The 25,147-nt window shown below is 39.7% G+C and overlaps 2 protein-coding genes across 2 annotated transcripts in view; one reads left to right on the forward strand and one right to left on the reverse strand.

Moving 5' to 3' along the window:
* The first annotated feature begins 3,711 nt into the window (after nt 1-3,711).
* armc7 (armadillo repeat containing 7) lies at nt 3,712-10,058 on the forward strand. Its single transcript, XM_047376427.1, has 3 exons — nt 3,712-3,971; nt 8,394-8,537; nt 9,234-10,058. The coding sequence occupies exons 1-3, from the start codon at nt 3,884-3,886 to the stop codon at nt 9,575-9,577; spliced, it is 576 nt and encodes a 191-aa protein (XP_047232383.1). The 5' UTR covers nt 3,712-3,883; the 3' UTR covers nt 9,578-10,058.
* A 4,397-nt stretch (nt 10,059-14,455) lies between these two features.
* acsf2 (acyl-CoA synthetase family member 2) overlaps nt 14,456-25,147 on the reverse strand; it is a 44,101-nt gene continuing 33,409 nt past the window's right edge. The window contains exons 11-16 of the mRNA XM_047377447.1: nt 18,911-19,018; nt 18,632-18,783; nt 18,343-18,484; nt 17,725-17,835; nt 17,565-17,633; nt 14,456-15,038 (exon numbers count right to left, since the gene is read on the reverse strand). Coding sequence (XP_047233403.1) covers nt 14,982-15,038; nt 17,565-17,633; nt 17,725-17,835; nt 18,343-18,484; nt 18,632-18,783; nt 18,911-19,018 — 639 coding nt within the window. The 3' untranslated portion in view covers nt 14,456-14,981. The remainder of the gene's footprint in view (nt 15,039-17,564; nt 17,634-17,724; nt 17,836-18,342; nt 18,485-18,631; nt 18,784-18,910; nt 19,019-25,147) is intronic.

Raw genomic sequence — 25,147 nt, forward strand, 5'->3', positions numbered from 1 at the left:
CTTTCTATGGAGTAGATACAGACTAACTGAAGGCTGCCATTTAAGCAATCCAAGCATCCTTAACACCTCAGGAGTTCTGATCACCTCCATGTCATTCTGCATTAATGCAATAATTCATTTTGGGTTTCCATAAGCTGGAATTATCAGAATTAACTAAAATAAACACTTGAAATATATCACTCCTTGTGTGCAGTAGATCTAAATATTACTTTATTCCTCCAGAAGTCTTATGTATTGACTTTTTGCTACATTTCATGGTTTTATATCTAAGAAATTTTAAGTCTGGAATATGTGTTACACTTGCAGTAACATCATGAAAAACTATCACATCAAGTTCCAACATTTCATTTTTAATTATGTTCTAATATTAAAGGTCCTTTCTATGAAGCTTTATAAAGTTTTTTACAGACTGGAAAATGATTTCAGATGAGAAGCAGAGTTCATGCTTTTTGAACGGTGTTTGCTGCATTTATAGAAAACATCATATGTAAGCTAAAATGATTCAACGGCGTGCACTTAAAAAACACAACAAAGATACACGAGACACTGATTTTTCTCATAACTTCCACTCACAGGGTTCTTTAGGTTGCATGTTTTGCCCTCTGCTAAACAAGCAGTTAACATTTTCTTTAACTGGTTCATACGTGTCTCGAGACACACATGGAGTTGAGCAGTTTGGCTTCTTACACAGCTTAGGTTTCCATTTGGATTATTTCGATATAAAAAACAAATCCATTTATGCACACAAGCTCAGTGCAACATTTAGAAAAGCAACCTCTGGATCGCCGTCTCTTTGAAGAGTGGATGTTTGTGGAGTCCATTCATCGGCTTAGCATCGGTCTGCTGCAGGAGTGTTGTGCAATAAACCCATTAGTTTCTGAAGCTGCTTTGTTCAGTCACTCTGTCCCCTGTTTCTTCTTCTCTGCTAGCTCATCTTTCTGCTTCTGCCGCCTCTCCAGGACCTCCATCCTCTTGGATTTGTTGCGTGCTCGCTCCTGGGCCCTGAGGTCGTCCACATCCTCGAAGAACATGTGTCTGCGGGGCAGAAGAAGCAGAAATCTCACTAAAAGCACAGATTTCTACAGCTATTGTTGAAAAAATACTGGCAGGGAAATTGTGAAAATTATATTCTTGAAAGGTAACTACATCAACAGCTATCTTTCTCAGCAACCATCACAAATAGATTTGCAGTATACAAATAGGGTGCCAACCTAACACGCGAACTGCTTTGTAAATCTGGTTGAGCATTTGCAGGACCTAACCCCTTAAAAATGCAGGACCTTCCAATGGTTGTCATCCGACAGCATCTCTGTGGACTTTTCTCCAAGGAAAGGATTCTCAGAAACCCTCCATATTTATTTAGCCCTGCCTGAGGGGCTTTCATTGAGGTCTGAGGTTCAAGGCAGATTCAGCAATTAAACTCCACCACCGTTTATTACACTTCCTCAGAAATATGCTCCTGGAGAGTTGTAGCTTCTGATGAGGAAAATAATGAAACCAACAAGTGCACAACAGTCACCATATATCCTCTATACCCTGTTAATCTGACTAACTCACAGTTGAGCAGATGAAATAATTATTCACAAACAAGATTCAGACTTTGTCAGTGACACATCATCAACCAATCTTTCACCAATAACAAATTATATGTCTGACTTCTGATCTACAGTCTTTATAAACAGACATTAATCAATTCTGATTTTTTAAAGACTACAGCATTAATGCATTAACAGATTCAGAAAGACATTCATCATCAACACAGTTCTAGATTCAGCAGGAGATCTATTTTGGGCTTACAACCCAGTGTTTCACAGCCAATAAAACTTTTACCTAATTTATTCACAGCGATTACTCTTTAAAACATTGATAAAATATTACAGCTCTGAACATTTACAGATGGCTGGAGGCTGATCATTTTTTTTATTCATAAAATGTTAGATGCACAAATTTACACTGAGTTTGGACTAAGTTTAGTAATACATTTAAATGTAACACCTAGATGTAACCACTACCAGTATGAGATTGCACAGGAGCATCTAGGTTTGAATGTTGTTTTTGCAGAGGACTTTCAACTGGGAGATGTATAAAAAAGAAAATTTTACTATAAGAAACAGTTATGACTATTCAGAGTCAAGGTTCGGGCTAAATATTAAAAGCACTACCTTCCTACTCGGGTTGTTTTTTGAGCTAAATTTCTACCTTGGTAATCTGATAAGGGACTGATTCATGCAGTTGAAACCAGAGAAAGGCACCGGTCCCTAGAAATAGTTTATAATGGCAAAAAGACGGTCTTCAAAACTTCTTGTCCCAAAATAGTTCAATAACTCCTGCAGGGGGTTTCTGGTCAATTAAACAGTAGCTAATTTACACACCAATAGTTTATTGTACAGTTGGCACATCCAACATGACAGCGGTCATAAACCAGTGATATCTGGTTAATATAACTAGTAGCGTGAATAATACTGTTACCTGTTTATGAAAGCAGTAGCGAGTCCAATCAGCACAGTCCCGAAAAGAATCGGTTTGGTGAGTCGTTTTCCGACTGACAGCTTGTGTTGCCTCATTGTTTGTGTCAGTAATTAAGCTTCGTGCCTGAATATAAAACTGAGAATTAAAAAAACTTACAATAGGTACTTTTCTTCTGTAGTTGACCTTCTCAGTGAGCTGACTGACAGAATAGCAGACTCATAAACCCGCCTCCCTCTGGTGCAGAGGCAGCTTCCGGTGTGTCGCAGAAACTGTCCCGGTGGTGCGTTCACCTTACTCGCAAATTGGAATTTTGAGCATCTGAGATATTTTACCACCAGCAACACAAGACAACTCTGTTTTATGTATTCAAACAATATATAAACATGTTCATAAACAGAGGTGGGTACAGCTCAATGTGTGACACAGATTTAATGAGACAAAACTTCAGAAGTGGCAGTAAGTTTCCAATATGGTTGCTAAACATATGAAGCAATGAAAGTTGTTGGTATAAAGAATTTATCAGCTGTTTGTGTCTTGTTAAACCACCAGAGTTTAGGAACGTTTGAGCATGTTCCTAAGGTCTATGCACACATAGAATGGGGGTAAACACATTACGATTGTCTTATATTCGTACTAGTACTGCAGTTCGCACTACAACAAAAAGCAAATACTACTGTCTTTGTTTTAACATAACTGCAGGACGACGTTGTTCCCAATATTTCGGAATTGCTTAGAATGCAGCATTTTATTTGCGATTTTAGGCACATTTCTTTGGAAGAACCAAATGTTTCCTTCCACACTTCCAAATGGTGGATAACAAAACCACTTTTTCATGTCTTTAAAAAGTTTCTTCGGGACAATAACCTCAGCGTACTGAAACGGATAAAAAAAATGAAAAATGCACAATCCCTTCTTGTAGCATATGAAGAACATGGAATATTCATGGACCCGTAACCAAAACTTGCACAGGTCATATATCTTTTTGTTTGTTTTTTCTTAGTTGGAACTTATTTTATTTATACTTAAATGTGTCCTTCTGAGAATTGTGCTCTTCTGAGAAATGTTGAATATTTCGTTGCTGTTATGCCTTTACAATTTGTAAATGATTCTCCTTTTAATAAAAAAAAAACAGTTTCTTTGCGCGTCCCTTGTCCACGCTCCAGTCCAGTAGGTGGCGGTAATGCACCTCAATAGTTGGTTTGCCAACCGCCATAAAACACAACAAGAAGAAACCAAAGTTAATAGCGTTTGCAAAACCCGGAAAGTGTTCCTACTCGCTTTTCGGACACATTTCAGAGACGGACGACAAAAAAACAACATCAGTAATTTGTTGTGTTAAGCCTCTGCTTGCAAAAAAATTAATAGCCGGCTGAATTGCATAAAGTGGGAAAGGGGAGCCACCGGAAGCTAAAAGATGAGGAAGAACGATTCCACAGAAGCGCCGGATCGGTTTCAATATTTACAATCTCTTGTCACTGAATTTCAGGACACCGACAGTGAAGGTGACAACAGCTTTAATTTATTCTATGTCGCACAAATGATTTGTTTATTGTAAACCCTCCTCCTTTCAGTGCCAAAATGTTCTCTCTTTGGGGGGGAAATACGGATAAACAGGTAAAATATGCATCCATGGTTTCTACTTATGTGTGTCTGTGGTGCAGAGGTAACAGATCCAGAGGGGAAACCCAAACATCCGTCTCAGCAGTGGCACTCCACAGCTTCTCATGGGGGATTCCAACGCCTTATCAGAAGGTCCTATTGTAAACATTTAAAAGGCATAATCTACAGTGCTTTGCTACGGAGGAAGTATTAGGGCCAGACTGAGATAATTTCATTTTGTGGAAATTATAAGAATATTACGAGAAATAACATTACGAGAATAAAGTCATAATATTACAGTGATTCTTGAAACTTTGGCCAAAGCATATTCCACTGCGAAAAGTGCTAATTTCTGTTGGAAATTAATAACATAAAAAAAAAAAAAATCATTGTTATCTTTGCAGACATGTAAAGGTATTTTGTAGGTTTATTTTTCATTTGTATTAATTAAAGAACAAAATGAAAAAGTGCTGGGTACGAGAACAAGCTAGGAATAAAAAAACTCAAGAATCAGCAAGAAATGACAATGGGCTACTTTTAATTATGATGTTGCTTTTTTGTACCTTATTCCTTAAAAAAAAATTCAGGATTTGTTATTTCTTTGGACCAAACAGTTAAAGTTGTTAAGCAAGAAGCAATTGACAGGAGTGGTACACATTTTGGAATTAATGAGGTGACTGTCAGTTCTAAAGTCACCACCGTCAGAAGGAGTTTTATTTGTTTTAAATGAATGTGCTTACAAGTTCTTTCTTCAGTGCAGTTATTTAAGTTAGTAAGAGTTATTCAAGTACTCGTACCCGTCGTCTTCCGCTTTACTCATGACCGGGTCGTGGGGGCAGCAGACTTAGTAGAAACGCCCAGACTTCCCTCTCCCAAGACAGCTCCTCCAGCTTCTGGGCCGTTCCCTAGGCCTCATCCCGGTGGGAGGTGTTCCAGGGAATTTTATGTGAAAGACCAACATACAGTGGTATACAATTGTAAAGTGGAATGAAAATTATACATGATTTCAAACATTTTTTACAAATAAAAAACTGAAAAATGCGGTGTGCAAAAGTATTCATTCCCTTTTACTCCGATTGCAACCAATTGCCTACAGAAGTGGCCTGATGATTGCTAATGACTAAATAGAGTCCACCTGTGTGTAATCTAATCTCAGTACAAATACAGCTGCTCTGTGACGGCCTCAGAGGTTGGTTAAGAGAATATTGCGGAGGAAACAGCATCATGAAGTCCAAGGAACACACCAGACAGGTCAGGGATAAAGTTGTGGAGAAGTTTAAAGCAGACTTAGGCTATAAAAAGATTCCCCAAGCTTTGAACATCTCACGAACTGCTGTTCAGTCCATCCGGAAATGGAAAGAGTATGACGCAACTGTAAACCTACCAAGACAAGGCTGTCCAGCTAAACTTCCAGGCCGAACAAGGAGAGCACTGATCAGAGATGCAGCCAAGAGGTCCATGGTGACTCTGGACGAACTGCAGAGATCCACAGCTCAGGTGGGGGAATCTGTCCACAGGACAACTATTAGTCATGCACTGCACAAATCTGGTCTTTATGGAAGAGTGGCAAGAAGAAAGCCATTGTTAAAAGAAAACCATAAGAAGTCCTGTTTGCAGAAGAAGGTGCTTTGGTCAGACAAGACTAAAATTGAACATTTTGGCCAAAATGCCAAACGTTATGTGTGGCGGAGAACTAACACTGCACATCACTCTGAACACACCACGCCCACTGTCAAATATGTTGGTGGCAGCATTATGCTCTGGGGGTGCTTCTCTTCAGCAGGGACAGGGAAGGTAGTCGATGGGAAGATGAATGGAGCCAAATACAGGGCAATCTTGGAAGGAAACCTGTTGGAGTCTGCAGAAGACTTGAGACTGGGGCGGAGGTTCACCTTCCAGCAGGACAACAACCCTAAACATAAAGCCAGGCCTACAATGGAATAGTTTAAAACAAAACATATTCATGTGTTAGAATGGCCCAGTCAAAGTCCAGACCTAAACACAATCGAGAATCTGTGGCAACATCTGAAAACTGCTGTTTACAAACGCTCTCCATCTAATCTGACTGAGCTTGAGCTGTTTTGCAAAGAATGGGCAAAAATTTGAGTCACTAGATGTACGAAGCTGGTTAAGACATACCCTAAAAGACTTGCAGCTGTAATTGCAGCAAAAGGTGGTTCCACAAAGTATTGACTCAGGGGGCTGAATACTTTTGTACAATGCCCTTTTCAGTTTTTATTTGTAAAAAAAAAAAAAGAAATGATGTATACTTTTCGTTTCACTTCACCATTGTATACCACTTTCTGTTGGTCTTTCACATAAATTTCCAATAAAATATATTTATGTTTGTTCTTGTAACGTGACAATATGTGGAAAAGTTCAAGGGGTATGAATACTTTTACAAGCCACTGAACCTGAACGCTCAGTTATAAAACCATCTCAGTCTGATGCACGCCCTGTAGCGAGTCGGGAGTTGGAATTGCCTCCCACACTTGGCACTCCCCACTTTGGTGGCATTTTTCTAAATTTTTCTGGGTCGGAGTTATTTTACATGGGGTTTAGGTCCACCTTAAAGTGGCGGTCCAAGGAGGGGTTAAAAGTAATATTAAAGTAATAGTCTCTTTTAATACAAAAATATGTTTGTTCAATAAGAAACAGTACTTTTTTCCATTTTGGCTTAAAGTAAACATTGTGTGATATTACATCTTTTAAGGAAGTACATGTCAAACAGTAAAAAAATGGATATTAAACATTTAACAGCATATATGTGTACCAAGAATGCCAGATAATGATATAAAAACTAAATACATTTTATACCAAATAAATAAGAAATTATTTGCTATTTATTGTGTCTGACAGTATTGACAAAAACAAAGTAATAACTGGAAAAACACCTATTGTATGAAAAAAATACAAAAGGAGGAGGTGGCGCCGGTATATTGCTGAACAGCTAAGAGCTTGGTGTATAATGATATACCTCTAGATTCTATAATTCAACTAACTTTTTATTTTCAAATGTAACCTGTTTCATCCAGATTCCCAGGAATCACATCCTAATATTAAGAGAATAAAGTCACAATATTGCCAAAATAAAGTTGTAGTAATACGAGAATAAAGTTGTAATGAGACGGCTCCTCTTCCACAAAAGAAGCAATTTCTGTGTGTGATTCTTTCTTTGAATTAGACAAGGTTGTTGGCACAATCATTTCAAAGTCCTGATACTGATAATTTGATGCCAATGTGCAAAAAAATTAAGTATTTTATTATTTGTGAAACCGATACATTAAAAAAAACCTAATACTCCATTACCATGCAAAAGTATGAACCTTTATTTTTACATTTGTTACATTTACCATCACAGACTTTAATGTATTTCATTGGGATTTTATGCGACAGACCAACTCACCCTAATTACACCACCTCATAATGAAACATGGTGATGGCAGCTGTGGACATGCTTTTCTTCAGCCGGATGACAGAAGCTGGTACTAAATAAGTACTAAAGACAGGACGATCCTGGAAGAACTTGTTACTGGCTCCCAGAGCAGCAATGGAATAGTTTAGATAAAATCATACTGATATGTTTGAATGGCCCAGTCAAAGTCCAGACCTAAATTCAATTGAGAATGTGCGGCCAAACCTGAAAATGAATGCTCTCCATCCAATCTGACTTAAGAATGGACAGAAATTTTACGCTGTAGATGGGCAAAGTTACTGGACATTACCAGGAAGACTGAAATGATGCATGTTGTATGAGAATGTCCAAACCTCTGAATTAAGGTTATAAAGGTTAACTATCAGAGGTTTCTATGGTCTATATTCAGGACATCACATCCTATATTAGTCTCATGTCTCAAACTGCTTTTAAGATTGTGGCCCAGTGGAACCCTCATTATCTTACTGGCCTATTGGCTGCAAAACAAAAATTTGGGACATTTCCTATATGGAATTATTCTGGGCTAATTTTATTATGACTCATGAAATCAATAACTTTTATTTCTTCAAGTAAAATAATCTGACATTATTTTCTAAAGTTTTACATGATTTTTGTCAAGTCTCTGCGCTGCTTTGTGAATCATATTTTAAACCTTTCTGATATTTCAGGGGGATAATACAATGAGTATCTGATCAAAATGTGTCAAAGCTGCATTATATTTACAGAAAATCTTCACTTGTCAACCCGGTCCAATTTTTATGATAAAAACGCCTCCTTGTGAAATAAATCAGTACAGCACAGCATATCAGTGGTGTTACGTTTAGCCAGTATATTTATTTTAACAATTTTAATCATTAATTCGTTTTTTACTTAATTTTTTCTTTACTAGAGGCAAAAGAGCAAGTTCTGGCCAACCTCGCCAACTTTGCATATGACCCAAAAAACATGGAGTATCTGCAGGAGCTGCAGGTGCCCGACCTCTTCTTGGACATGCTAGCTGAGGAGAACGAGAACTTTGTGGAGTTTGGGATGGGTGAGTGTTTCAGTTAAATAAAAAATGCTCTGAATAAAAGTTTGGAAATACACCAAATTGGCTAATTTCAGTATTTCAACCTTTAGAAATAGTGAACAGGTACAATCACCGTTACATATGTATTAATAACCTAAGTGCCCTTTTGAAGACTAAAGTGGGTGTAATGTTTGTTTAGTTACTGCCCTATATCTCTGCACAGATGCTTAAATAAAGTGAAACCACTGAGCAGCAGAGAATATGAAGCAAAGGGAATATCTGATATCTGCTTGACTGTACTTAGTACTGCAGTGCTTCTTGATCCAGCTTTAATTGTTATCTGTTTTTTACCACAAGAACTCAGTTCATTTACCCTTTCGATATCTAGCCCATTTATTCAAATCTTTGATGTATTTAGTTCCTTTCCAAATAAAATGATTTTAATTTTGTTCAAATTTAATGAAGGTTTATTTTAATCAAGCCAGACCTACATTTTCTCACTTAAAAAATTTCTATAAAATGGATTGGAAAACCTTTTTGTAAAGTACTTTGAGATATTTGTTGTAAATTGTCATTATACAAACAAAATACATTGAAATTCAAAAATAAACAACTTTGGCCCGAACACTGATCCCTGGGGGATGCCAGCAATATTCATACATAAAAAAACAGCAATCATTTTATGTATGTATCATCTCATTCCCTTTTCTGTGTTTTAAGGGGGACTGTGTAACCTCAGTATGGACCCTGAATGTAGAGATGTCATCCTGCAGAGTGGCGGCATCAGCCTAGTCACAAACTGCCTGTCCAACGGGCGTGAAGAGACAGTTCTGTCGACAATCACCACTCTCATGAACCTCGCAACACCCACAACCCGTTCCAAGATCTCAGAGCCGGGAATCCTTCAGTGCATGCTGCGCTTCTCCCTCGCAGAGAGTCCCCGTCTGCGCAACCTAGCGGCTGTGTTTCTTCAGGACTGCTGCAGTGAGGAGCAGGTGAGGCAGGCCCAGCAGCAGATGCAAGGACTCCAGACAGCAATTGGGATCCCGCTGCCAAAAAAATGAGGACTCAGAGAAGCTCCTACTCTAGACACTGCTTGCTAGGGCTTGCTTCAGCCCCAGTAATGCAGTCCTGACATGATGCTGTGGGAAAATATGTGACTTTCCCCAAGCCTCTGGATGAGGGTGAGGTCAGGGTTATCCCCGGGCCACTCTGGGTCTTTCACACCAAAGTGGAAAAAACCTCAGAGAGAGCTGGTGTTTGTGTGCAGGGTGGAGCAGGAAAAAGACAAAAACGGTTACCACAAACTTACAAATTTAGGTGTACAACCAAAGTTCCAATGAAGTTGGCTTTAGTGCTATATAATGTAGGAAAAAGACACAGATTATTAAATCTTAAGTTATAACAGCAACCATGCCATTTATGCATGAATAGGGAGTGGGGGTAAATAAGTTTGTCTTCTTCCCACTAATTTTGGAGCTAATTTGACTTCCTGTTTATGTATAAATACAGTATGCAATAAATAAATATGAACTTAAACTAAAACTTGTCTGTACTGTATGCATATTTACTGTGTGGCTTTGGGTATACATATATATGGTTGCTACTGTGTTTTTACCAAGTGTGGGGTACAATGTGTATAGTATGTACAGTGCATGTTTACTTTTTGCTTTTACAAAACAAAAAATACTGTTCAATTTAAAGTTGGGATATCGTGTAAAAACTAAATAAAAAAACAGTGATTTGTAAATCCTGTTCAACCTATTTACAACTAAACTACATTACAAAGAAGATATTTAACGTTCAAACAGAAACTTTGTTTCTTTGCAAATATTTTATCATTTTGAATTTGATACTTGCAACACATTTCAAAAAAGTTGAGACAGGTTGCATGTTTACCACAGTGTTAGTTCGGCTTTTCTTTTAACAATACTTGAGCGTTTGGGAACTGAGGACACTAATTGTTGAAGCTTTGTAGGTGGAAATGTTTCCCATTCTTGTTTGATGCAACTACTTCAGTTGCTCAACAGACCAGGGTCTCAGATGTTGTATGTTGCACTTCATAGTATGCCACATATTGTCAGTGGGAAACAGGTCTGGACTGTAAGCTGGCCAGACTAGTACCTGCATTCTTTTATTAAGAGGCCACACTGTTGTAACAGGGGCAGAATGTGGCTTTGCATTGTCTTGGTGAAATAAACAGGGACGTTCCTGAACAAGATGTTGCTTGAATAGCAGCATATCTTGCTCCAAAATCTGTATGTGCCTTTCAGTATTAGTGTTGCATCCACAGATGTGCAAGTTACCCATGCTGTGGGCACTAACACACCTTATACCATCAGACGCTGGCTTTTGAACTGATAATCTGGATAGTGCTTTTCCTCTTTATCCCAGAGGACATGATGTCCATGATTTTCAAAAACAATTTGAAATGTGGTCTCCTCAGACCACGGGACACTTTTTCACTTTGCCTCAGTCCATCTCAGATGAGTTTTGGCTCAGAGAAGCCAAATTGTACATTGAGAAACATTGTTCTTAAACTGTTGGAATATTTGCTCACGCACTTGTTCGCAAAATGGCAAACTTCACCCATCCTTGCTTGTGAACAAATAGTCCTTTATACCCAATCATGACACTCACCTGTTTCCAGTTAACCTGTTCACTTGTAAAATGTGACAAACAGATGTTTGTGAGCATTCCTCAATTTCCCGAATCTTTTGATGCCCGTCCCAGCTTTTTTGAAAAGTGTTGCAAGTATCAAATTCAAGGTGAGTGAATATTTACATAAATACAATCCTTTTTATAAAAAATCCAAATCATTGATTTTATAAGTGAAAAACAAAACTAACATAAAGGAGAAGGAATTATCTTTTTTTAAATTGCAAATTACATCTGAAATGCACATATCAGTTGCACAGAGATGAAAATCAGACAAATTTCCCATGATCTGCTTTGATCACCGTTCAGCAGATCAAAGAATGAAAAATATGATTTTCCTACTCATTAAATGCGTCAAAACTAGAATTCCGACCCTTATCAGCCCATTAACGCATCAAGAATCTGCATGTGTTTGGCTCATTTCTGTGGTTTAATAAAACCAAGATACAGGTTAGGGGATGCATGTGTTGATGCATAAATTTGGATGATCTTGTAATTCTTCAATTTTCTGTTGGATTTAAAACTACAACCTCTAATGAAAGAATCAGCAGCAAATTGTATTCTCTTCCGTTATATTTTTTTTGTTGCCGTTTTTAAAGGGTAACCAGAAATTGGTCTTGGCCAGGAAAAGCGTGATCGTTGCATCTATACAATTAAACTGCAACTGGAGTATTTCCTTGTTGTGTTCTAGGGTTAATGAATGAAAGCAGAGTGGATTAAAACTGTCTTAAGAGAACCCGATTTTAACTGTTGTAAATTATGGCCATGATATGGTCTACACAGTTATCAGGAAAACGGCCGACAAACGGTGCACATGCAACAAATATTTAATAATATTCTATTTTAATGAAATGCAGATATATAGGTGTTCAGTCACAATGATGATCAAGTAATCGATTGTACACTGTTCAAAAAAATAAAGGGAACATTTAAACAACACAATATAACTCCAAGTAAATCAAACTTCTGTGAAATCAAACTGTCCACTTAGGAAGCAACACTGATTGACAATCAATTTCACATGATGTTGTACAAATGGAGTAGACAACAGGGGGAAATCTTTGGTGATTAGCAAGACACACTCAATAAAGGAGTGGTTCTGCAGGTGGGGACCACACACCACTTCTCAGTACCTATGCTTTCTGGCTGATGTTTTGGTCACTTTTGAATGTTGGTGGTGCTTTCACACCCGTGGTAGCATGAGACGGACTCTACAACCCACACAAGTGGCTCAGGTAGTGCAGCTCATCCAGGATGGCACATCAATGCGAGCTGTGGCAAGAAGGTTTGCTGTGTCTGTCAGCGTAGTGTCCAGAGCCTGGAGGCGCTACCAGGAGACAGGCCAGTACACCAGGAGACGTGGAGGAGGCCGTAGGAGGGCAACAACCCAGCAGCAGCAGGACCGCTACCTCCGCCTTTGTGCAAGGAGGAACAGGAGGAGCACTGACAGAGACCTGCAAAATTACCTCCACCAGGTCACAAATGTGCATGTGTCTGCACAAACGGTTAGAAACCGACTCCATGAGGATGGTATGAGGGCCCGACGTCCACAAAGGGGGTTGTGCTCACAGCCCAACACCGTGCAGGACGCTTAGCATTTGCCAGAGAACACCAGCATTGACAAATTCACCACTGGTGCCCTGTGCTCTTCACAGATGAAAGCAGGTTCACACTGAGCACATGTGACAGAGTCTGGAGACACCGTGGAGAGCGATCTGCTGCCTGCAACATCCTTCAGCATGACCGGTTTGGCAGTGGGTCAGTAATGGTGTGGGGTGGCATTTCTTTGGAGGGCCGGAAGGCCCTCCATGTGCTCGCCAGAGGTAGCCTGACTGCCATTAGGTACCGAGATGAGATCCTCAGACCCCTTGTGAGACCATATGCTGGTGCGGTTGCTCCTGGGTTCCTCCTAATGCAGGACAATGCTAGACCTCATGTGGCTGGAGTGTGTCAGCAGTTCCTGCAAGATGAAGACATTGAAGCTATGGACTGGCCCGCCCGTTCCCCAGACCTGAATCCGATTGAGCACATCTGGAACATCATGTCTCGCTCCATCCACCAATCCACAGATTTTCCAGGAGTTGGCGGATGGTTTAGTCCAGGTCTGGGAGGAGATCCCTCAGGAGACCATCCACCGTCTCATCAGGAGCATGCCCAGGTGTTGTAGTGAGGTCATACAGGCACCTGGAGGCCACACACAATACTGAGCCTCATTTTGACTTGTTTTAAGGACATTACATCAAAGTTGGATCAGTCTGTAGTGTGTTTTTCCTCTTTAATTTTGTGTGTGACTCCAAATCCAGGCCTCTATTGGTTAATAAATTTGATTTCCATTGATGATTTTTGTGTGATTTTGTTGTCAGCACATTCAACTTTGTACAGAACAAAGTATTCAATGAGAATATTTCATTCATTCAGATCTAGGATGTGTTATTTGAGTGTTCCCTTTATTTTTTGAGCAGTGTATTTAAATAGCTGCACCTCATTGCTCCCTCTTTTAAAAAGCACCAATAATGTACTTAGTTTTTCACACCCAGTTTGCATTGATGTTTGCTCAATAAGTAATTTAAAATATGCTTTGTTCTTTTAGACACGTCGATTCAAATAATTTTAGAACATGATAAAAACCGACTCATCTATAAAACCTTAAAATTGAAAGCAAGCATTCATGTGTGTCGCTGCAAGATTTAAATAAACCGATCCGCTGTTATAGAAGCTACCAGGTAGACATTTTAGTTATTGAGAAAAAGAAGACCATATAACTGGACATGTATTTGTATAGGTTAAAAGACATGTTAGGAAAACAGAAGCTAAAATCCAGTCAGTATTACCTACACGCTTTGATGCTTTAAACTATTACTTCAGTTTTTCTAAGTGATTTCAAAAAATCCAAAGAAAACTTTGGTGCCCATTGCAACCAACCTTCCTCCCTCTTGGCTGTTTCTGTAAGAATACAAAATGTCCTGAAACCTAAAAAAAAAACAAAAAATATGTTTAAAAAAAACCCTACAAGCCAATGTTTGTTTTAGGAGCTATTTATAGGCCGAATCCTTCAGGTCTAGACAGGAGCTGACACCCAATCCTGCAGCCCAGCGTCAGGTAGACCGCACATGTCGTCCAGGCAGGAAATTCTTTACAGCTTTCGGCGTGTCTCTGCCATGTCGGCTCATTTATTACATTTTTAATCAGAACAAATGACATTTCAAGGCCCTGGAGAAGTGTGCACCTGCCACCGGGATGTAGAAAAGTGCCTCCGTTCTTCCCGTAAAAGAGGAACACCCAGGTCTGGTATTAATAGAGTTTATTTCAAGTTGAGATAAAAAAAAACAAGGGTTTCGTGGCTTTTTGCTGGATAAAATCTGAGCAGGCTAACAAGTTAAAAAGGTTCTCCACCTACATGAGCCTCACACAACGTTCAGAGCAAGATGAAACTGCTGTGCCCTACATCTTTTAAAAAACAAACACGTAAATAATAAAATCATGTTAACCTGTTTTATGTTCCACTTTGATTCCTCTGCTGTACTAAACCAAGATCTACTGGGTTAATGCTCATTTCTTGTACCAGCTTAAAGCAGCAGGATGGAGTTATTTCATACTTGCCCCACTAATAACAATGTAAAGATTTGTGGCTTCATACCTGCCCTTTTCTTGTCCCCTGAAGGCTTAGGCTGTCTGTTACTTCTCCAGACATTTCATCTTGTTCTGATGGATGACTGGCTTAATCCAAATTTAGTTTCTGGTATACAATTCATATACAGCTTATGTATTAAAAACAGTAATTGAATTCTCTTCATCCATGAGTGAAGTCTATCATTTCCCGTCCTTTAGCTGCCTCTCAGCCTCCTCGCATAGTTTGTGCTTCTGGATCTGAGTAAAAAATGAGCAAACAAACTGTAAATTTAACTGCAAATAAAACAGAAGAGAATGAGCTGAAATGTTTGAAAAATGCTGTAACGAAATGTAAATTTTATTTGACCTCTGCATCTCAAAGTGGAATCACAAAAGGATTTTTGTTTCAGAAAGTAAATTCCAAAAGCAAAAAATCAAATATATTCATTAAACACAGAGTGATATATTTTGAGCTTGACTTCTAGTAATTTGGATGACCATGGCTCACATCCATCCTCTTTCACTTATCCCATATCGGGTTGCCCGGGCGGCAGGTCCAGGAGGGAACCCCAGACATCCTTTATTCTCCAGCTCATTCTGGGGATCCCAAAGCATTCCCAGGGGAGATGGGATACACAGTATAGCCCCCCCATCTAGTTCTGGATCTTCCTTCTCTATGGGATGTGCCCAGACAACCTCCAAAGAGAGGCACCCAGCAGGCATCCTGATCAGATGCCTGAACCACCTCAACTGACTCCTTTAGATGCGGAGAAGCAGCGGCTCTACATTGAGCTTCCCCTGGATGATGGAGCTTCTTCCCCTATCTCTATGGCTGAGTCCAGCCACCCCCTGGAGGAAGCTCATTTTGGGTGTATCCGGTATTTTGTTCTTTTAGTTATGATCAATATCCCATGTCCATAGCAGTGATGTGCAGTCAGGTGACGCACTTCCTCACCTGTCATCATGAAAAGTAAAATACTAGCAATAATAATAGAAAATCAATTTGTCCACTGGACTGTTCTATAAATTTGTTTTCTGTGTGATTTCAACAATTTTATGATCAAAATCGCAGAATTTACGCATTGCCAATTCAAATACATGGGAGAAAGGCAAGGTGAGGCAACACCGATGGCGCTGTCACACTGACTGAAGCAGGCAGTAGATGCATGCCCATTGCTGTCTCTCTTTAAATCACCAATATACATGCTGGATTACATGTGTACTAAACATGCCGACGTTCCACAGTTATATATTTACTGAATGTGTGTGACATATTTAATCTTTCTAATCGGCATAAATGCGTAGTGAAAATGGACAGGGTGAGGCAAAGAGTACCGTGTCACAAGTGGGAGTGCTGAGACCCATAGGCACAGAGAGCTAATAGCACATAGCTACATAGTCGTCAGCTATGCAGAGAGCAGGGGTGTTTTCACTGACAAGACCTGTAACCCTACACTCATTATAATTTGGTTCTAAACTGGATTTTTAGTCGAAACAGGAGGTTTTAGAGAGAGGAAGACCAACTCCGAACCTGAAAGATCTGCTTCAAACAAGTGGGAGAAAGGTAACCCGCTCTTTTTAACCAGAGTGGTATACCCGAAAACAGTGCGGATTACACGGATTTGACTTAGCATTGAATGGGCAGCACAAACTAAAAATTTGCATTCACAAGGGGAAGGAGAGGAACTGGGAGATTGTTGAACTGTATACCATTGATTAAACCATAATTAAAAGCTTGTAAAATAACTAAATGTTTCAATTAAGGCCAAAATTAAAATACAAGCCTTTATTTTGGGTTCATATATTTGTACATCCGACTCCAGAGGAGTCCCCTCTCACATGTCACTGGTCCATAGGTAAGGGTCAGAACGTAGAGGGACTAGCAAATTGAGCTTTGTGGCTTAACTTTATCTTAACCACAACAGACCAGAGCAGCGCCTGCATTACTGAAGACGAAGACGCCCCAATCCCTCTGTCCATCTCTCATTCAATCACCATCACTTATAAATCTTAGCCAATGAAACCCTATATTCAGTATCTAAAAACAATTATTATTATTATTTATTACATTAGAGACCATTAGAAAATAGATTTATAATACACATATGTTATGTGGCACTCTCCACAAAAAAGGCAAGCCACAAAAGGTCATTGCTCAAAAACAAGATAACTGTTTCCAAGCATATTAATATGTTTGGAGGAAGAAAAAAGTGTAGCTAAAAAAGGTGTACAAACAACAGGAATAAGAATAGAACCAAAATGACAACAAAATATATGTACTATAAGTTATTTGGTTAAACACAAATTATTTGATATATACAGCATGTAAATCCATGAAGGATATTTGGGAAACCTGTAGAGCTACTGTAATTAACAATAAGAAATGTCTGACAAGCTAGGAATGTTTATGCAAAACTGCCTATTTCAGATCAAAAAAACAAATGACAGATTTCTCTACTAAGTGAAATCCTTTTAATATGTCATGCAAAAGTATACTTGGACATCAGACATCTCAGTTGTGACCTTTCTAAAAAAAAAAACACACAAAAAAAAAAACCTTCAACTGAAATTGTTATGTTTATTTTTTTCCATACAGTTGGAGTTGATGGCTCTCAAAAGAGACCTAAGTTTAGGGTTTGGATCATTCTGATTTTATGAGGCCAGTGGGACATGGAGTGCAGATGAGCTTCTAAATCTGGCTCTGTTTTTACTCTGTGTGTAACATGTTTGTAATTAACCACAAAATGAAAGCTGTGGATTAGGGAAAGAAATAAATAAAATCACCTTTCCAGTAACAGTGAGCGGGAAGCTATTCACAAAGAGGACGTAGCGAGGAATCTTGAAGTGAGCAATCTAAAAGAAGTAAAAGCATAAGGAAATGTTGAGCACAACAGTTGACGCACACAGAAGAAAGAGCACAGAAATTAATTAGCAATAAAGCCACCTGTCCTTTGCAGAAAGTTTTGATCTCCTCTGCTGTGCACTCCTGGCCATCTACTAGTTTGATGCAGGCACAGACTTCCTCACCCATACGGGAATCCTTGACTCCAACCACCTTACAAGCAGAAAAAAAATACATATTGTTAAAGCCTTTAAACAAGGGAGGTTATAATACATTAGTGTGAGGAGGTAAATGTTGAAAATAAATTATGCACACAGGAAAAAGCACAAAACTAAACTAGACTTCTTAAAGTATCTGTATTAGTTGGAAAACGTTATTTTTTATTAGATTCAGTCAAGTAAAATGAATAGATTTAAAAATTTTCAAGTGCATCCATGTTAGCAAGATATTTATCTGCATTATTATTAAATAGATTTGCTTCACTTAGTGTTGTGAAGAGGAACGGCAGTTCAACAGGAGAGCTTGACAATTTACATAAACCTTTTTTATAAATTATAGCCTGTCAAAATATTGAAAATGTTCTAACTTCATGGAAAAAGGATAATAATGCTGTCCAGTATCATCCAAAATAAAACTCGTTTGCATTCATTTGGACACTTCTCTAGAATCTGTCTTGTAATTGCTGTTTATGGCCACAAATGGCGCTGTTAACTCTCCCACCTGTGCCTCTTTTACTTTCGGATGCGTGTGGAGAAATTGTTCGATTTCTGCCGGGTAAATGTTCTCTCCTCCTCGGATGATCATGTCTTTAATCCTGCCATCGATTCTGCAGTAGCCGTAAGCGTCCAAGCTGCCAATATCTCTGGAGGTTAACAAAGAACATCAAGAAAACCAACAGTCTTGATTTAATACATCTTTAAAACAAAATCTGTACATGATTTATTATTGAAACAATAATGGTTTACATGTTGGGGATTATTTTTATACTGTGAGATATTTTAGGACTCACCCAGTTTTATACCAGCCGTCTTTTGATATGCACTCCTCTGTTTTAGCCTGTTCAGACCAATACTCCAGCATTACACAAAATCCTCTGACCAATATCTCCCCCTTCATCCCCAGAGGCACAACCTGGCCAGTTGTAGGGTTTACTATTTTAGCCTTAGGGAAAAGGAAATTGCATTCTTTGTTTTAGAGAGGACATCTGTGCAATCTGGAAACAGATTTTCACTTTGCACAAATAATAACCATGCATGTGTTTTTGTATTTGAGAAGCACGTTGCTGTACCTCCATGTGGTCTATGATGTAGCCAATCGTCTCAGACTTCCTCTCCATGTTGTCCAAGGGACATCCAAGGAACGTCACAGGGCTGTTTTCCGTGGTGCCGTATCCTATCTGTTAATGACAAAAACACTGCTTAGATGAAATTGGAAAATAATTGTTTTAAACTGTTCTGGACTGTTATTTTGATTGAACTGGATTGCCAATGAATTTGTACTGTACTCACTTTGGATCATAGAAACAGGATTCAGTTGGAAACAACTTAACTGAATTCAGTTTATTTACATAACGCCAACATCGTCTCAAGGCACTCTACACAGTCAATTTGTACAGATTCCAAGTCAAGTACATTCATTCTAATTGATCCTAGATAACAAATAATGCCGTCAAATTCAGTTCATCTTTCAAATTGCTTAAATGGTTTTTCTTCTAAGGAAACAATGCAGATTGCATTGAGTCAGTGACTTGCAGAATTCACTCCTCCTGGATAAGCATGTAAAGACAGTGGACAGTCGCTTGCATTGTGTTGTTGACTTTGCAGCAATCCCTCATACCGAGCATGCATGTACCAACACTGGAAAGGAAAACTCACCTTTAACAGGAACAAGCCTCCATTAGAACAGGCTCAGGGTGAGCGACCATCTCGATCTACATGCAATGTGAGCTCAAGTCTGCAACAAGACACATGCTTCTACTTCCGCTTCTCTACCTGCTCAGACGCTTTTCTCCTAAACTCCCTGCTTGCTTGCATTATTTTACTCCTAACTTTTCATCTCTCAACCAAAATTATGTAAATATTGGACTAAAACTACTTCTTACCAGCGACTCCCAAGGATTATTATTATTATTATTTTTTTTTAAAGGACTTTGATGTTTTTATAATTGAACTTGAAAGCAGGACAAGTTGACGCCAGCTAATCAGCACAAAATGCCTCCATTCACCACAGAGGACTTCGACAAACTTTTACAGAAATTGTCTGTTTTGGAGATGAAAATCCATCGACTAGAAGTGAATGTGGAGGTGAATATGAGGTACAACAATGATTCAACTCTGCCTGTGATCCCAAACAGTTACAGCCAGCTCAATGACTCAGCTGGCAATCAGAACACTGAGAATAAACCTACCGGCAGAACCTCCTGGCATGTTTTAGGTGCATGCCCAAAAAATCAAGGTGGACGACTCACTGGAAGATCTCAGCAATTAAATAAATAGAATGAAAACCAGGAAAATGATCCATCTTCTGAGAACAATAAAAGGTTTGAGAACAACCTTCATTCTAAACAGTCTTCTCCTAAATTGCCAGAGAAAAAGCGCCCCACCAGACCAAGAACCCTAATAGTGGGCAAAAAAGCTGCGGATGGGATTAAAAACTTCTGCAACAAGAAAAACACAGAAGTTATGATTGGTACCAGTAACGTGGTGTCTGATATCTCAGAGAATATTCTTGCAATCTCAGAAAAGCGCCCGTCTCTAGAAAACCTTATTATACACTGTGGAGCCATGGATGACGTGGCTAAGAAAAAATCAGAAAGACTGAAGGAGGATTTCACTCGTCTTCTGAATATTGTTGGAGGTCTCAATATCAAAGTGTTTCTCAACGGACCCTTTGCACCGATTGTATGTGGAGATGAGATTTTTTCCAGACTTCTGATGATTAATAAGTGGTTGAAAAAAACACGTGCTACAACACCTGTGAACTTCATCGACAACTCTTCAAGCAAGATGGTTTCTGTTTGAACAAGCCGGGAGCCAGACGTCTCACATCTAATCTCTTCTATTCAGTAAATAATCCGCCAGCCGTTTCGACCTTCAGCAGAGAACATGGAGTATCAACAACAACGATAACGCTGCCTCCAACAGCTCCAGCAGAAACAACCGGCCAGTTGGCTGAGAAAGAGAGGTCATCACAAAAGGTCTCCCCGTCGAAATCCACAGGAGAAGTGGACCCTCCCGTTATACCCCCCCTCACCCCAGACCCCGACCCAGACCGCACAGAACTCTCCCATCTCCCCACTGAGCCCGCTTTTTGCTTTACTGGATTCTGATAACATGAAAGGAGCTCTTAAAATCAGGACCCAAATGGCTCTGACATCTTCTCCATTCAACACCCCCCGTGGCCGAGGCCCTGCTACTAAACCAACATCTTACAAATGCCGCAGAACCCCACCACCTCCTAATCTATCTCCTCCTAATCAGGACCTTCAAATCACTTCTCTGTGATACAGTCTGGGCCCCAGTGGTAACTCTATCAGAAATGAGCATGTCCAGGAAAAACTTGGGCCCCTAATAGGAGATAGTTGTAAAATCTCTGTGCTTATACGTGACAGAAAGAACAAAGCCAAAAGGATAAGAGACAGTAATAAACAATCAACGAAAGCCATAAACTGTCAGGTACAACCAGACACAGAGTTAATATCAGCAACTAAGTCATATAAACTGGCTTTATTAAACATTAGATCTCTGTCAGGAAAATAATGTTTAATCAATGACTTCATTACTGACCACGATCTTGATGTTAAGTTTTTAACAGAAACATGGTTACATGAATTTAATGAAGCTCCCAGTCTGATAGAGGCGACGCCTCCGAACTACAATTTTCTTTGTGAGAGGAGACAGCAAAGAAAAGGTGGAGGGGGGGCCACTTTGTTTAAAGATTTACTAAAGTGTAAAAACATATTTCTGGGCAAATTTGACTCTTTTGAATATTTGGCTCTCCGGGTAAAGAGCCCGGTCCGAACCATGTTCTTGAATATTTACAGGCCTCCTGAGTCCAAAACAAACTTTTTCAGTGATTTTAATGAGCTTTTATCTGTGATATGTGTTCATTATGACTGTTTAATTATTGTAGGAGACTTCAACATTCACATGGACAATCCTGAAGACAGAAGTGCAATAGATCTATGTGACACTCTTAGAAATGTTGGTTTGACTCAACATGTTAAACAGCAAACGCACAAACAGGGACATATTTTGGACTTGATCATCACTAAGGGTCTAAACATTTCCAAGGTGTCTGTAACTGATGTTGCTCTATCTGACCACTTTTCTGTTATTTTTGAAACCATCATCTGCAATGACTCAGTTTGCCAAAGAGACATGATAAGAAAACGCATCTTTAAGGACAGTGCTGCTGAAACCTTTAACCAAATTTACTCTTCAACCTCCACTTTGCCCTGTAACACTGTAGATGAACTGCTAGAAAACTTTCATTCTAAAATCTCGGACTTTGTTGATTCAATTGCTCCAATTAAAGTGAAAGTCATTTCTGGGAAGAAAATGTACTATATTATCTATAAAGAGAGACTATACAAATATAACCTACAACTGAAAAATGCAAGGGAATCTTTCTTTTCTGAGATCATCAGCAAAAACATTAACAATGCTCGTGCATTATTTGCCACGGTCAACAGGTTAACAAACCCTCCTGTAACTGTAGCATCTGAACTCCACTCTACCAGGGCCTGCAATGAACTTGCTAAATTCTTTACTGAAAAACCCAAAAGATCAGAAGGGCAGTCAGCACATCCACATCAACTCCAGTACCAATGTTGTCTCCAACTAGAACTGATTTTGACAAAATTTCCCAATTTCACCAAATAAACTACTAAAACTTAGAAGAAATTGTACAGCAACTAAGCTCTTCTTCCTGCTGTCTCGATGTTTTACCCACAGCTTTCCTTAAGAAAGCTTTGCCTGTAATAACATCTGATTTAACACAAATAATAAACACATCCCTTTTGTCTGGTATTTTCCCCCAGGCCTGGAAAACAGCAATTATCAAACCTCTATTGAAAAAGAGCAACTTGGACAAGCTGCTACTACAGAACTACAGGCCTATATCAAACCTCCCCTTCATCAGTAAGATTATTGAAAAAGCTGTGTTTCAGCAGTTAAACAACTTCCTAACAATGACCAACCGCTTCGATGTCTTCCAGTCAGACTTCCTGCTCACCACAGTACAGAGACTGCTCTTGTCAAGGTGTTCAATGACATCTGTATAAATGCTGACTGTGGAAGAACCACAGTGGTGGTATTATTGGACCTTAGTGCAGCATTCGACACTGTTGATCACTCCATTTTATTAGAGCGCCTGGAAAACTGGGTCGGCCTTTCTGGTACAGCACTCAACTGGTTTAAATCCTACTTGAAGGACAGGGACTTTTTTGGGTCAGTAGGTAACTTTACATCAGAGACCACAAAAATCACATGTGGGGTTCCCCAAGGGTCCATCTTAGGGCCCCTCCTATTGAATATCTACATGCTCCCCTTAACTCAGATTTTAATAAACAACAACGTAAGTTTTCATAACTATGCAGACGACACACAGCTATATGTTACGATGTCACCAGGTGACTATGAACCCATTCAAGCGCTGGGTAAATGCTTAGAAGAAATCAATGCATGGATGGGCCAGAATTTTCTTCAGCTGAATCAAAACAAAACTGAAGTAATAATCTTTGGACCAAAGGAAGAGCGTTTAAAAGTTAGCACACAGCTTCAGTTAATACAGCTACAGGGGTTGGACAATGAAACTGAAACACCTGGTTTTAGACCACAATATTTTATTAGTATGGTGTAGGGCCTCCTTTTGCGGCCAATACAGCGTTAATTCGTCTTGGGAATGACATATACAAGTCCTGCACAGTGGTCAGAGGGATTTTAAGCCATTCTTCTTGCAGGATAGTGGCCAGGTCACTACGTGATACTGGTGGAGGAAAACGTTTCCTGACTCGCTCCTCCAAAACACCCCAAAGTGGCTCAATAATATTTAGATCTGGTGACTGTGCAGGCCATGGGAGATGTTCAACTTCACTTTCATGTTCATCAAACCAATCTTTCACCAGTCTTGCTGTGTGTATTGGTGCATTGTCATCCTGATACACGGCACCGCCTTCAGGATACAATGTTTGAACCATTGGATGCACATGGTCCTCAAGAATGGTTCGGTAGTCCTTGGCAGTGATGCGCCCATCTAGCACAAGTATTGGACCAAGGGAATGCCATGATATGGCAGCCCAAACCATCACTGATCCACCCCCATGCTTCACTCTGGGCATGCAACAGTCTGGGTGGTACGCTTCTTTGGGGCTTCTCCACACCGTAACTCTCCCAGATGTGGGGAAAACAGTACAGGTGGACTCATCAGAGAATAATACATGTTTCACATTGTCCACAGCCCAAGATTTGCGCTCCTTGCACCATTGAAACCGACGTTTGGCATTGGCATGAGTGACCGAAGGTTTGGCTATAGCAGCCCGGCCGTATATATTGACCCTGTGGAGCTCCCGATGGACAGTTCTGGTGGAAACAGGAGAGTTGAGGTGCACATTTAATTCTGCTGTGATTTGGGCCGCCGTGGTTTTATGTTTTTTGGAAACAATCCGGGTTAGCACCCGAACATCCCTTTCAGACAGCTTCCTCTTGCGTCCACAGTTAATCCTGTTGGATGTGGTTCGTCCTTCTTGGTGGTATGCTGACATTACCCTGGATACCGTGGCTCTTGATACATCACAAAGACTTGCTGTCTTGGTCACAGATGCGCCAGCAAGACGAGCACCAACAACTTGTCCTCTTTTGAACTCTGGTATGTCACCCATAATGTTGTGTGCATTTCAATATTTTGAGCAAAACTGTGCTCTTACCCTGCTAATTGAACCCTCAAACTCTGCTCTTACTGCTGCAATGTGCAATCAATGAAGACTGGCTACCAGGCTGGTCCAATTTAGCCATGAAACCTCCCACACTAAAATGACAGGTGTTTCAGTTTCACTGTCCAACCACGGTAGAAATCACCAGTCAGGCTCGAAACCTGGGTGTAGTGATGGACTCAGACCTGAACATCTCCAGGATTAAAGGACTAATGTCTCAGCAGGACCTTGAAAAACTAATTCATGCCTTCATCATTAGTAGAATTGATTACTGCAACGGTGTCTTCACAGGTCTGCCTAAAAAGTGGATCAGACAGCTGCAGTTGATCCAGAACGCTGCTGCCCGCGTCCTCACTAGAACTAAGAAAGTGGAGCACATCAGCCCGGTTCTAAAGTCCCTACACTGGCTCCCTGTAGCTCAGAGAATAGAGCTTAAAATACTTATGTTAGTCTATAAATCACTGAATGGCTTAGCACCAAAATACATTACAGACTTGTCAATGTATCAACCACCCGGACCTCTCAGGTCTTCTGGCTCAAATCTACTCTGCATACCCAGAACCAGAACCAAACATGGAGAAGCAGCTTTTAGTT

Source organism: Girardinichthys multiradiatus, chromosome 10 (genome assembly GCF_021462225.1).
Source record: "Girardinichthys multiradiatus isolate DD_20200921_A chromosome 10, DD_fGirMul_XY1, whole genome shotgun sequence".
NCBI lineage: Eukaryota > Metazoa > Chordata > Actinopteri > Cyprinodontiformes > Goodeidae > Girardinichthys > Girardinichthys multiradiatus.